At 39.9% G+C, this 14,923-nt stretch overlaps 1 protein-coding gene across 1 annotated transcript in view; it reads right to left on the bottom strand.

Moving 5' to 3' along the window:
- The window catches only part of SLC17A8 (solute carrier family 17 member 8), a 30,241-nt gene extending 15,576 nt beyond the window's left edge, over positions 1 to 14,665 (bottom strand). The window contains exons 1-3 of the mRNA XM_065850161.2: positions 14,149 to 14,665; positions 6,753 to 7,005; positions 3,617 to 3,735 (exon numbers count right to left, since the gene is read on the bottom strand). Of these exons, the coding sequence (XP_065706233.2) occupies positions 3,617 to 3,735; positions 6,753 to 7,005; positions 14,149 to 14,291 (515 nt within the window). The 5' untranslated portion in view covers positions 14,292 to 14,665. The remainder of the gene's footprint in view (positions 1 to 3,616; positions 3,736 to 6,752; positions 7,006 to 14,148) is intronic.
- Between the last annotated feature and the right edge of the window lie 258 nt (positions 14,666 to 14,923).

Below are 14,923 nucleotides of genomic sequence, written 5' to 3'. Positions count from 1 at the left end.
GCAGATAGAAAGTTGCAGTGGTCGGTGGCCCTGCTGACCACAGCACGTAGGAGCCCAAGGCTGCCCTTTCTTCCTCTGAGACACAAGGTGACACCCTCAAAATAAAGCAGCCCCTTTTGTTCCAGACTCTCAGCTCATGGCTACACTGATGTTAGCCAGCAGCATGATGCTCTTTGTGGACCACCATTCATGTTCATTTAACAAAATTTTGAATTGTCTTGTTATGCATGTGGTATTTCAGAAATACACATTAAGCTTCATTCTGATTTATGAATGGCATTGGATAGATATTTTATTTGAAATCGTATGATTTGGACAACAGCAGTATTCCTCTCCCTTTTGATTTTTCTGCCAAAGACATGCACACATCTTATTATACATAGCTATTTATCATGCTCCACTTGAAAATATTTATAAAGTTTTAAAAACTTTTGTTGCCATTTTTTTTTAATAATGGTTTCAACTGTTTAAGTTCCGATCTCTTTTTGAAAATTATTCACAGGAAATATATGTCATCTCATTTTTTGGATCTAATTATCCACAGTAGTATTAGTGGCAGTAGTATAGTGCAAAGAATCTAATGTCGGAGATTGACACTCTTTTATCTAAAGTCTATACACCTACTGATGAAACCAACCATCCATGCCCTGACAGCTCATAATCTGAATGACAAGAAAGCACTGAACAGATGAACACAAAAGCAAAGAGGCTGGGTGTGCTGGTGCAGGAAGTGACAAAGGAACGAATTTATATAGAAATCAGTCCAAAAATCTGAACTGGAATACAAAGCCTGTTATCATATTGTTACATTTAGGAGACTGCTTTCAAAGTCAAGTAAACATTTAGCTGAAAAATAACTATTATTTAGCGCACTCTTATGATCAGTGAGGGAAAGTTTTGCACCTTGTTTCCTTGCCACTGATAGAAATATCAGATCATAATGCTCTTGACAGTCTCAGGGAACTACAGCAAGTTATGTAAATTAATAAGCACATGAAAGAATAATGTGTAAGAAAGATAACATGTTTAGTTATCCAAACAGCTATCTCTGAAGACTGAGTTTCCAATCTCTGTTACTCCATTTAGCATCCACTCTTAATATGCATGGGTTGTAAATGCATCATTTATACTGAGTTAGAACCAGTGACTCTACTGCTAATATTTAAGAGGGTGAGTAACGTTTCCACAAAGAGCCAGCATCTTTCCAGCGGTTCACTGCCATTTGTCCCAAACATGTTGATCCCCACCAAGACTAAAAATGTCCCAGTTCTGCTCAATTCATTCATGCATTCTTCTCTCCTCTCTGCTGTCATCCCAGGCCAGCTGTCATTTTGGGATCAAAACAGACTTCTTCAGTGACGGACTCTCCTGCCCAGCAGGGTGCTGTTACTGAAAACCGATATCAGGAGATGCCTCATGTTTCACGTATCCTTGTCACCACCAAACAATGATGAAATTATGTTTGAGGATAAACAACAAGTTAAAGGGACATTATCACTAAATGGTTCATGAACTTTTTAGTGGAATGCAGACCTACACAAATTTAGACAAATGTATAAAGAAAATTACACGGTGTTAGGTGGTTTTGATGCAAAGCTGTAAAGCCCTCATCATTTTCAGCTGTTCTGAGATCCGTTTGAATCCCTCATCATTACAGATAACTATTTGCATTAGATAAGTGCCTGAGGTGGAGGCATCCACGTATGCTCAAGGTTGCACAGCGCTGAGCAAGATTTAAACAGGTCACAAAAGAGTCTGTACCTAACTCTGGAATGACAATAATAAGATAGAATAATACATCTCATTGCCAGAGTGCTGTTGGGACAAAAGAAAACATTTGTCTTTCTAGGGGTGGTGGGTTCACAGACTGATCCCACATCTCCTGCTCTGTGTCTTAGCAAGCAAGTAACCCCTTTGAAACAGCAGTGCTGTTGAACCTACCCAAGCTGAAGTTGGTTGGGTGAACAACAAACAAAGGAAAAACATCATGTTAGCCAGATTACTACAAAGAGAAATTCTTTTCAAGCCCAGCCTTTGGGATGTTGTCACTCCTCAACAAATTCTACTCCTAAACCCAGTTATGATAGTCAAATACATAATTTTATGTTGCATTATAGTATTAGATTGAGTCTGAAAGTCCCATGGGAACAGAAATACAGCTTTCTGCCCATATGCACAATGCATACCTAAGGAAATAGTCAGCTGACAGAATGCATTGAGTTACAGTGTCAACATGGTTGATTTTCCTGTTTGCAAGAAAATTAAGGAAACAAAAGCCAAACTAATAATATGCTGAATTATTCAGCCAACAGTGTGCACATCTGTGTTTTGAGGCCCTTCTGCTGCAAAAGCTGGTGGCAAGACCAGAAAGGCTGTAGAAATGATTAAGCTTAGCTAATTTGTTTGGTTTATTCCGCAGATGGCAAAATACTCTGCTTACGCACTTTTGTGTGGTAGAGAAATGAATAATTGGGGATGCAAGCAGTGTTGAAGAAGCAGTGCAAACCGAATTCTGAGTAACTTCTGGTTACGGGCAGAGGGGACTTGGGACTGAACTTCTAGGCAATTCTATGGGATGACTCTGTCCTGGAGCGATTTCTATAAGGGCATATAGGTGGGAAGAAATCCCAGGCAGTCTGTAACCCCTACAAGCTCTTTGCAGAATGCAGAGAAGCAAAGTGCTTTGATTTGGGACAAAACAATATCTAACTAGTCTTCAAGACCTTTTCCAATTCTGGAAATGTTTCTAGGTAAGTCACATGTCATTTTCAGAAAATGAAATTAATACCAGCCATCATTTTTGTCTATATATCTCAAATGCCCTTAAGATGCACATCTCATGAGTTCATTTACAAAGAGCTGTTTTCAGACAATCTCCCTCTCTCTGTTGTGACCATACTCCAAGTTCTGAAGACTTTTTGAAGTAAAGCCCAAAATCAAAGTTAACTTCGGCAATACTATCTACTTTTCTTACTTTCATTTTCAAAAGCTGCTGAATTAGAAAAAAAAAAAAATCAGCCCACAAACACAATGAGCATGTAAGAAATCTGTATAGATGCTCAGAGTTTGCCAAAAAGAAATCATGAAGCTCTATTAGAAGTTCTAGGCAATTCTAATTGCAAATGTCAATACTGTATCCAGTCACGGTGAGGCTATCCATGTGCAGGAGGATGGATTGGTGTCTTCTGAATATAAATGGTGCTATAATGCCTATATGCCCAGCTTCAGTCAACAGGAAATTTTTAAAGGAGAAAAGACAAATTTTTTTTGGAAAATTTTATTTTGGTGTTAGGTTGAGCTAAAAAGCACTAAGGCAACTTCTGGAAGACAAATGCTACAATCATTGTCTGAAGCATTAAGTGTGATTTTCCTAACAGTGTCCAGAAAGCATTATTGTTTAAAGAATAAGAAATGTGTAAGTATTTGAGATGAGAAAGCCAAATTGGGAGAATCAGCAATAGACCTGTAATGGAAATCTAGTCCCATTTTTGGTTATGGACAAAAGTACTACAAGTTTTGGTTTAGATGTGCATTCCTGAAACACATTAATTCACTATGTTGGTAGTCATAATCATCAGGCTGTAAAACTTAATTCTTTTGCTTATTGTTTTCTTACCTGTTAGCAGCCAATTTGTTTGAGATGAACCCTCCTGGAATTTGTGTCACAATGTAACCCCAGAAAAAAGAGCCATGAATGAGTCCCACTGTCTCTGGATCCCAGTTGAACTGGGCTTTCTGTAAAGGAATCAGAAAAAAATGCTGTAAGATGAAACATGTTCATTGTAAGATAGCCACTATTTGGAAGTCACACAGAAGTCACTCATCCTCCAAATCAAGGCAGTCTTTATGCTGGTGTTGATGAGCTTGAATCTCCTGCAGTAAAGGTAAAAGGGTGTCAAATTCTCAGGTGAGATTGCTGCATTGGCTCTTAGCTTTCAGATGGGTGGATAGGAGTGGGGAAAGGTTTCAGCCAGAAGGCAACTAATGCTAGACCTCCATCTTTGTCACTTGTCACTGCTTCCCCTTGAGCTGCTCAGCCCTGAAATGTGCTTCCCGGGGCCTGATGCCTTTCATTGACCATATATATTTTCCCACAATTACCAAGGTTGCTCAGGTCCTTTGGGTTGATCAGATGACTGGTCTTGTATTAACCACAGTTCTCCTTGTCAGGGCCAAACTCTGACCATTCACCATCTGAATGAAGTAATATGGGAGCAGAAAACGGGGAGTGGGGTGATGGGGGGTAATACCTGAAGATAAGGCAATCTGGAAGTAAGGCTTGGTAACACTAGCTAGCTGACGGGTTTATCTTTTATTAAAAGTGATGCCAGTTGTAGGGTTGGATTTGGATACAGAAGGCCACCTGCAGGCTGGTCATAGGTGGTTCCTAACCACAAATGGCTGCAGCCAAGAGAAATACTTTCACCATACACCTCATCCTTGGATACCAATCAGTTTCAGTCTTCTCAAGGCTCTTCCTGAACAAGGTCATTCCTGTTCTCTGATGAGCCTGTTCAACATATCTTGTTAAGAGGAGGGACAGCAAAAGCTCATGGCAAAACATAGAGGGAGCAAAGAAAAGACAGGTGATCCAAGGTGCCCCTCTTGCCCTCCCTTCCGGGAGGCCAGAGAGGGCCTGGCTCCATTTAATCACACTGACGTAAGGTCAGTGTCAACTTTTCCTCTTGAACCCTCAGTTCAGAAGAGCTGCTTTGAAGCCCAGAGAAACTGTGACACTGTGCTTCATGACCATTGTTATGCTAATCACACAGTAAGGAAAGGTGGCTAAGCATCATATAAGCAAGTAGCACAGCTATCTTTTAGATTCTGAATTAAAACAGTCACTAAAACACCACAGAAAAATGAACACTAGAATGGTAAACCTTCACATTTTTTTTTTCTGTATTACTTTCTGTGTGTATACAGAAGAACCCATTTTCCTCAGTAGATTGATTTTTTTTTCCCAAACAAGTAAATTAAGAAATAGATCATCATTTGATGTGCAGAGAAAGAGGTTACATTAATTACCAGGCATGTTTACAGAGGGCTAAACAGTATTCCTCCCCATCCATATACCTTCTGACAAGACACCCAATTTCCTGTGCTGAGTTACATTTCTGTTTTAAATACATGATTTTCTACTAGTGATTTCCAGCTTAGTTTCTAAGTAGTGTTAATTTCTGAAGGCAGAAATACCATAAAACGTGGAAAAACTTCCTGTATCAAGTGGTGCTTATGCCCAAAGAGAAGAATTTCAGATTCACGAGATGAGTTTGTCCTAATTTCCTCAAACTACCTCTTCTGCACTTCACAACCCGTGCAGGCACATCCTTTCTCTTGCTCCAGGGTGAAGCACAGGACCAGGAAGTCACAGCAGGACCCTAGGGAGCAGGAATTAGGCTGAATAAATACAAACTCAGGAAGTCTAAGCAGCAGGAGTTGGTCAGAGCAGATTGCAGATGAGGAAAAACCAGGAAGCTCTTCATTTGCTTTGGTAAATCTTTCTGTGGTTTATTGAGTCTGATTAGAAACACTCTGCTTGATAAGTAGGAAGGTGAGAGTAAAACAGTGAAGGACTGGCCATGGCATAATGTGGGAAGGGAAGGAAGGTTTATTTAACCCGCAGACCTAGAATCATAAACATCACCTCTGGGTCTTTGCAGATCAATAGCACCTGTGACCATGAGGCATGCAGACAGGCATAATTTTAACTTTGGAAATTTGCTATAGACACTTTCTGCAATTTTTGTTAACAAGTTAAAATATCTGAAAGAAAAGCTGATGAATAATTGCACAGCTTTTCATTCATATCTAGAAACATGACAGAAGGTATCTGCCTCTCTGGTGTTTTGTTTTACGGAATGTGCTGACAAAGGATATTCATGAGCTGGGGGAAGCCTCTGTTCCCTGGGAGGGTCTGATGATAACTTTGTCCTTCTGCAGTGTCTTTCCTCCTGGATCTCAGCACATGAGGAACCATCAGGTAAGACTCAATATTCCTGTGACTAATTTGTTAGGACAAAAATAACCAAAAAATATGTCAGCAAGTAGAGCAAATGTAAATGAGGTTCAAGCTCATAAAGTCCCTAAGGGACTCATGATATCACAGCTATTACCAAGGCAGGACTGAGGAAACTAAGGTATGCATTGGACCTGCAGTTCCTTGGGTGCATTGTTAAAGGTTTGTAGGTATCTACTGTGTACCACATGCCATCTACCACAAATTTGAAAATGGCTTGGCACATAGCTCCCAATACCTCTAGACAGCAATCCACATTGTTAATAATCTGTAAAAACCTGTTGCCTTATTGCCAGTGACTACGGTAAGGTCTTGGAAGTCATCCACTGCTCTGAAGAGTGAAGAACTACATACAGCAATTAATCATTCCTTCTGCAGCAGCATCGGACCGTGCTTCCCTGAGAGACAATAAATAGTAAAAGCTTCTGCTCCTGCAACAAAATCTGTCTACTACTGAAAGATCAGGAACCTGACAGACATGCAAGCCAGTTCAGTTCTCATTTCTGCCATTTACATCCTGTATGACATTGCAAATCCTCAGATTTTACAGATTTTTAATGTGACATAGAAACCTAAATAGCAATTAAGCACCTGCATGACTATATGAATCCAGACTCACATATCTCCCTACCTCCACTTTTGATCTATGTATATACAGTACTTCGATATGTATCACTTTGATGATTTTGCAATGGGATCTGTTCAGAATAGTGCAAGGAAGGCGATTTCTCACCCGCAGCTCTGGTTTTCCATTGACATAAACGGTGTTATTGTTCACCATTTCCACAATGGCCACACCCAGGTTGCACCTAATCCCGAAGGAGATGCAGAATCCCAGGCCGCTCATGATGGCGATGATGTAGCGCTTGGGCAGGCCGCAGCAGTGGCAGTCACACGGTGCCGGCTTGCGGGTGCTCGCCTGCACTGGCTGACCCTCTTCTGTCAGCTCAATGTGATCTTCCTCTGCATTGGTGCCATCGATTTTCCTGAATGGGTGAAGAAAGAGAAAATGATGGTGTGATGGGTTAATCCTGAGCAGGCTGTGAAAGGTTAGCGTAGCCCGTGCTTTTTCATCAACAACCTCTGAAATTTGTAAATCCAAGCCACCCAACCGGACAGCTAACTGGAAAAAGGTTCACAGGCTATTCATGAGCATAATTATAAGAGCTCTATTGAGCTCTGTTGTGATTAATTCTAGTGATTGTTAGGAAAATGTACATATGAAGAAATTAATCACCATTTCTAATTAGATCCACTAAGCAGAGCTGGCAGTAGGTTTCAAGAAATGGGCAAATACAGCACAAAGCATGGTTTTGCTTAGCCCAGTACTCCCTGTGTATTTATTTTCACCTGTGAGACAAAAATCAGGGCTATACCGAAGAGGAGAAGAGGGTCTGGTGCCAAAAGTACCTATTTAAGGTGTAAAAGAGCCAGGCCCAGACTTTCTTTGCCTCAAGGGATTTGAAACCTGGTGTCCACTCCTCTCAGAAACATCTTCTTGCCGCAAGGACTTAGGTCATTGCAAAGTGAACCTCCACAAATCCTATTGTTGAATGTGTTGCCCTTTGTGTAAAATACTTCATATTAAATGAGATCTGAAGGAGAACACTGACATTCTGGGCTGTCAGTTCACCGCTCCTCAGCAGCAGAGACTGAAAGGGCTTGGCCTGGGATCAAATTTGGTGTGGCAACTGCAGTGGTCTTGGGAAGAACTGGGAGTGAATTGGCCCAGGATGCTGACTCTCCCATTTATTTGGGATAGGAGCAAATGGTACCCAGCCACTTCAGTCTGTGAGAGGCTGCTCACCAACTCTAGTTAACGCAGGAGCGCAGCTCCTTTGGCTTTGTGTATTCTGCATTTTTCCTTTTCCTACAAGCACTCCAGTTGACAGATTCATATTAATCAAAATGGCACTTCCATGTAATCTGGAATTGCACAATAGTGCAATTAAAAATTAATTTGGTCTCCTGTTCCGATTGGAGGTATTAACATCCTGTTCTGTAGGGCCATGGAATATCTCTGAGAGAAAAGGTGAGATCAGAAAGAACTGCACACGCACCCCTGGACCAGAGGTAAATAGTTCCTTTCCTAACATTAACTTCCCATGCCTTTGTTGTAAATGCAGAATATGGGTTTGCTGACATCTTAAAACACTTAAGCAGATGGTTAGCTGTGAATACATGACTAGCCCACTGAACACTATTTGCAAGGTTAAGTGTTCACTAAAGGGAGACCTCAATCAGCAGCTTTTTAAGAAGCCTTTCAGTTTTGGCATTGCTCTGAAGCAGTGAGCTCAGGATCCAGCTCCTCTTGTGTCTGCCATGGAGTTACTCTCAGTACTGTGAAAATATGAACAGTTGCTTAATCTAAAAGAAGCCAGCTTGCCATATAAGATGATGAAATGATTTCATTCACTCATTTCTGATAAGGAGTAACCTATTTCCCTCTTTCACACATCTGACTGAATGTATCTGAAATCTAATGCCCTTTGGTTTTCTGTATAAAAATTGGCTATAAAGAAATGTTGCCAGAGCTTATAGGGATGAACTACACATGGGTGATCTACACAGTAGCTGGTTGGGTTTTCTAGGGAGAAAGGTGTTGGTTTAATCACAGTTTTCTCCAGTTGCTTTTAATTTAATGTACTACCCATAATCTAATAGATAGTACTCTATACTAAAGGTGATATGTATGGCTTTCTGGTGTGTTTCCTGGGGACTTAAAGATATCTTTCCAATATGAAATTTCAATTAAAAATCTCAGTATTTCTAGTCTTTAGAGCTGCAGCCCGATGAGTACATTTTTAACTATATTACTCCTCTTCACATTGTATAACCAAAACATTACTCCAGCCTTATCTAAATAATAAGAAAAAAAGTACGTTACAGTCCATCAGCTCATATTTCCAAGAAATTCTAGAACTGGAGTGTTTGGGGCCAGAAGAGAACACCAGGGGTTATTTGATTTAACCCCTTGTTCAAAGCAGTGCCAACTGCAAAGTTAGATCATTAGCTCATTGTCAGGCTGGAGGGAAGACTTTGCATTACAGCAAGGTAACACTGGAAATGTGATATTACTGTGGTGTTATTGAAGGTGGTTGAGATCTTATGATTCACTGGCAGGGAAACAGCATTTTTTAGTGAAATGAGAATACAGAGAGTAATGCAGTCAGCCACTTTAAAAAGAAGATACCATATATTCCATGCTCTGTGTGCTAATATAGGTAGGTTTAAACTGAATAAAATATCAAAAATAAAGATCTCAGGAAGTAAAAAGACAATTGAAAAATTGTTTTTTAGAACCGCTGTGATCTTAAAAGAGTCATTAACAAACCAAAAGAAGTAATTTAATTGTCTTCCTCCAACTTAATCTAAGGTACTGATTGAATTAACTCAAAGTACGATTCCTCAAATTTTTATACCTTTACCACACTCTCTATTTATAAGAGAGACATTAGATTTTAACTGATGCATGATTTTGGGCAGCTGGTAAAGATTAAACACATCGTGCAAAGCCAAAACATCTGTTCTGGTCTGGACATTTTCAGCTGCCTGTCAATTCACATAGGCATGAAAATATCATCCTGCTCCAAATTCACTTTTAAAAGCGGGGAGCCAGGATGAGCACAATTAGCCAACATTGCCTCTGCAGTGCAATTAATTGTTTTGCTATTGTATTCAACTACTCACTAATAAAAGCAAGTTCAGGACTGATTGACAACCCCAAATCCACACACTTTGTTTCATATCCCCAAAACTTGCTTGAACCCGTCCATAACAGATTTGTTTTAGAGAAAATTATTTTGCAACAGCATTCCAAAAATGGAGCTGGTGTGAAACATTAGCAGTGCAGACATTCACAGAGCCAGTGTTTAACCTAGCTTTTTGGCTTTATTTTATTGAAAAGGTATATAACAAATGTATGGCAACCCCATTAAAAGATAAGAAATAGGTCTTCCAAATGATCTGTATAGTTGCAGCACCACTGAAAATTTTCACTTGTTATACACCAACGAGTTAGAAGGAAACTGCTTCAGAGCCAGGACTCTCCTCTAATTAACTGACTAACACAGGAGAGCATTTTGCTGCATGGGGAATGCTCAGTCCTTACAACAGTCTTGTTTTTTCAGCAAACATACAACACATGGTGAGTAAGAAGAGCGAAGCTGTTTGAAGATATCTGTGTCCATGTTCTGTGCCTAAATGTTGTAATAACTCTATGCAAAATTTCTCTTCTTTATTGAATTACTTTATGTTGGCATATACAGAATTTTGGAAGAATTAAAGAAACTTCAAAAATTCACATCAGTAATAAATAAAAACACTAGAATAGATATATATTCATCAATCTGTACATATGGGACTTTAGCATAGAAATTAGTTATTTCTTCAAATGATTTAGTGGGTGAACAGGAATCATATCATTCTTTTCATTTGATTACAAACACATAGATTCTACAATAAGGAGCAAATGTTAATAGTTGCCACATGTTAGAACACACTCTAGAATGGCTTTTAACAGATATTACAGTCTTTCACAGACAGCTGCAGCACAATCATGCACGATGTTCAAGCCTCACACCTATAAATGCAGCATCAGTCACCCCACGCAACAACTTTTGATGATCCTGCCATAACTTTAGAAACATACACATTGACTATGGAAAAATTTCATTTATCCAAAAGCAGATACAATTTTCTGAGATCTCATTTACTCCCTGGGGATTTGCCCAGGTGACAATTATCCACAACAAATCATGCAATAGATGCATTGGCACAAAATCTCAGTACAGACAGGCAAACCCTCTTAAATTGCTCAGCGCATGAGACTTCTCCAGCTGGTTCCTGCATGGTATTTGCATTAAACTCATGGCATGTCTCAATGTACACACCACGGGGCTGCATCTCACAGGTGCTACACTCCCAGGCTGCAGGGCAGGCTCACAGTTTCTCCTCAGCACAGCCCCAATGCTCTGGAGGGATGATGCCCCATGGGTGCTGCAGCACTGCACATGTCTACTGTGCTCTTTCACTGATGCTGTTGTGCAAGGGAACCTTGCACAACTCAAAGACCCGCTGAGTCCTGACACCCCCACTGTGTTCACAGGTCTGCATGGGCTGCACTGCACTGAACTCTCTGTACTTGTATGCAAAGGAAAAATTTGAGAAGACTTGGCCTATGACCCAATGCAGGTGGACAAGCCTTGTCCAGTGCAAGGGCATATCACTCAGATTCAAGGTGCGGGTTTTAGCAGTTTAGGCTATCTAATTCATCAAGGGACACCTGCAGTAGGCAGAGATACACCTGTCAGTGCCCAGACTACACACAGCAGCTGTGTGACATGGCCCGTACAGCTTTTTGCAGGAACAGTTGCAAACTCACTTAGTCACTTCCCACTTCATCAGTAAGCCCACAGTTGCTGTTAGCTGATTCAAGACTCCTATGAATAAAATCCTCAGAGAGGCAGAATCTGAGATTTTACTTTAGTTCATTAATTTTTATTTGACTACACTAAGTTCACAGAATGCCCAAAGTGTTTGTGCCTGCCAAGAAGCTCTGCCGGAAAAGCTTTGTTTTCTGAAAAACTTACGAGAGTTGCAGAGCCTCAGTTCTGATATCCATTGACTCAAGCCTTGAATCCTCTAAATTGCTTTTTGCTGCCTCCCTCTATTTTCCTAGTCAAGAACAAACCCAATTTTGCATTAAAAATTATTCAGTACATGGTTGTTTTCTAAAATATTTAACGAATTTATTTCATCTGATGATAAGCTAAAAACAAAGGCCTCTTTTCCTAAGGTGTCACAAATGAAACCATTGGCAACAGCCTAGTGAGAGGATACCTCTTGGATCAGACCTGCTTGCCTCACCTCCAGCATCCAGCTACCTTAAGTAACCTCCTGTGGGCAGACCCACAAAATAATTTGAGGTTGCTACCCACCTGTGAGGAGGCCATAGGTCACTTCATGCTGTTTTTGCTTTGGCACTAGAACTTATCTATGGGTAAATGCTATGGAGCAGCCAGTATCTGACAGCTGATCTTCTGGATCTGCGCTGTTGTTTGTAAGACAGAAATGTGGTAGGAAGGCATAGACTCCTCATATTTATCAAAGCCATAAAGTATTTTTCTGCCCACTTTGCTAGTTTATATCCCATATCAACACATGGCAGTCACTAGCATCATACCTAGAGATCTAGTGAAGCATGTGCATTAATATAAGGCAAGACTGTGCATTAATATAATTACTCACCTATCAAATGCTAGAAGAGAAACCAAATTCTTTGCTGATTTGCAATATATTAAAGCCAATTGGATTGAGTGAAGTGCAAAGTCAAGGTTGCAGCTGATACATACACATATGTACATTATGTAAAAAAAAAATAAATTCTACACTCTCGTTTGTAGGCTAAGCTGTAGAGAATGAAGTTCAAAACATGCGTGTTTCATTCCTTACAGAAACCTTCATATACGACTATACATTTCTCAGGAAACTGCTAAACTTGCAGGAATTCTTACTTAGATCTGATTGCAGATATAGCAAAAAATACTTTCGTTGTTTGGATTGTTTCTTCCACTGGCTAGTACATCCAAGAAAGGCACCAGTACACATGTGTTTAAAACAGAAAATAATTAAACCCAGCAAATTTTCTTGTATCTCAAGTCAGAGTTGGTTTGGTTTGATTCAGTAGTAATGTAACTGAGGTTGGGTGCCTGTACTATCATCTGCATAGCAGCCAGCATGCCTTCCTTGATACGTGGCTACAAGGGGAGAGTAATTCAGGTAATCTAAAGCTCGCATTGCATTTCCACATAGCAAACCCAGTGTAATGCCACATTACATACTGACTGTGTACAAACCCTACATGTATTGAGGCTAATTCACCAGAAGAGCCCACAGCAAAGAGAATTTCTCATTGAATAAATGATTTACCGTGATGTTTTGAAAGAAAAATTCAATACCTGGAATCACTGTAGAATGTCTTAAAAGTAAAAACAAAACAAAACAAAACAAAACAAGTTAGACTCCATTGATGGCACTGTAAATAAAGTTAAGTTGAAACTGTGTGGAACACTGACACTGTTCACATGGTATAGAAATAGTGTAACTGGCAATGTATCAGTGCATCTCAGTAACTTCTTTAAAAGTATTCATGCTCATTTTCTCACATATATGTGCTGTAGTATAACACATGTAAAATATTATACATTTTCTTGAGATGAAAGGCTTTTTCAGATATGCCAAGAACTGTATCTTGACTCAAAATAGAATTCCCAAAAGAAGATAAAGGCACATATATGAAAGCAAATACAATTCAGTCACTAAAAACACATTTTGTTAAAATGTTGCAAGAAACATCACTGAACCCTCTGTCTCTCATCTATTGATTACACGAGTTAATGTTGTCAGTGGCCATTACTAATAGAAATAATCTTCCATTTAAATGAGAAATCTCTTCCCCTGTATGAAACTGGCCATTTGTTATACCGTATTTTCATTTAATAAAAAATAAAAATATTTCCATTTGCTACTTCATAAACTCTCAGGTTAAGATAAAAATCTTTAATCTTTTCTTCTCTGTTTGCTAGCAAACAGCTGCTTCTCCTTTCTGTCTTTCTAATTTGTTAGTCTCAGTAAACACACATATACACATCTCTACTTAATACATTTTCTTTTACTGATTCAGAACAAGATTTTCAAAAAAGCCCCTGTGATTTAGGAACATTAAGTCTAATTTCAAGAGTGACACCAATTGGGAGTGTTAATTCCCGTGAAATCATCAATTTTTCTTATGCAAGCTAAACCACAGAATTATTCACATTCAATTATTGAAAAGTTTTTAAATTAAGACACTTTTCCATCCTCTTTGTAGAATTAGAACACTATTTCAAAACTTAGTTTCACATTTTTTTGTTCAATATAGATATTCTATCATTTAAAGTCATATGTTGTTGTAACAGTGCTCCTTATACATCTTCTGTCATGCAGCAAGGTGTCTCTCACTGTCTAAACTCAGATATTAATTTTACAAGTCTAAATTCTGGTTTAAGTCTATGCATTTTTCTACACTTCATTTCTCTTTAATAAATTCAACCAATGGACCTGTCTGGGAATTTTCTGTTGGATTTTACCTTCTCAGATTCCCCAGCGAGTCACTAATGGTGTTCTTCACCTCTTCCTTTCCCGGGTTAAAAAATCTTTCCTTCAGTGAACCGAATCCCTTGAAAGGCATTTTCTCTTTCTTCTTCAGTAAATCCCTTATGTTAACAAGCATTCACTTCTGCTGTCATATTTCCTGATGCCAAATTCAGGAGCCACTGCCAGTCCCCTCAGTGACCTCTGCAATAACAACCAGTTGCTCAAAAAACGACCGTGGAAGAAAAATAAAAAGAAAAAAAAAAAAAAAAGAAAAGAAAAAAATCTTCCGAAGCCAGTAAGTCAGTCAGGGTGAGCTCTGGAAGTGCTCAGGGATTCAGGGATGCGCTTGCAGCAGCTCTGCCTTGCATCTGTGGAGGGTCGGGAACCTGTGCCGGGGCGGCTGGTCCCGCGGCTGCAGTGGGCGAGCTGGGGGTGCTGCTGGGGCTGTTGTCCCCAGGCAGGACACAGCTGCCAGTGCCAGCTCCACGGGCAAACCTCAGGCTGGCTGGCTGGGGCTCATCCTCCTCCTTCCCTCCCTCCTCTGCCTCTCCAGATCCCGTGCAAGGTGGTGCTATAGTAACGGACACAATACCTGTCCTCCAGCCACTCCAGTTCGCTAAGAAGACCTCGTCTGTGGCAAGGGCAAGAAGTTTATTAAACATTTATGAGTCTTTTCTGTAGGGAGGGAATTGCAAGCTACAGTTCCCATTCACTATGTAGTCCTTGCCCAAATGAGCCCCCCTACCCCAACGCACCTGCTGGTTTGAA

This window comes from Patagioenas fasciata, chromosome 1, assembly GCF_037038585.1.
Source record: "Patagioenas fasciata isolate bPatFas1 chromosome 1, bPatFas1.hap1, whole genome shotgun sequence".
Classification (NCBI taxonomy): Eukaryota; Metazoa; Chordata; class Aves; order Columbiformes; family Columbidae; genus Patagioenas; species Patagioenas fasciata.
This window is presented reverse-complemented; position numbering and strand designations above follow the sequence as displayed.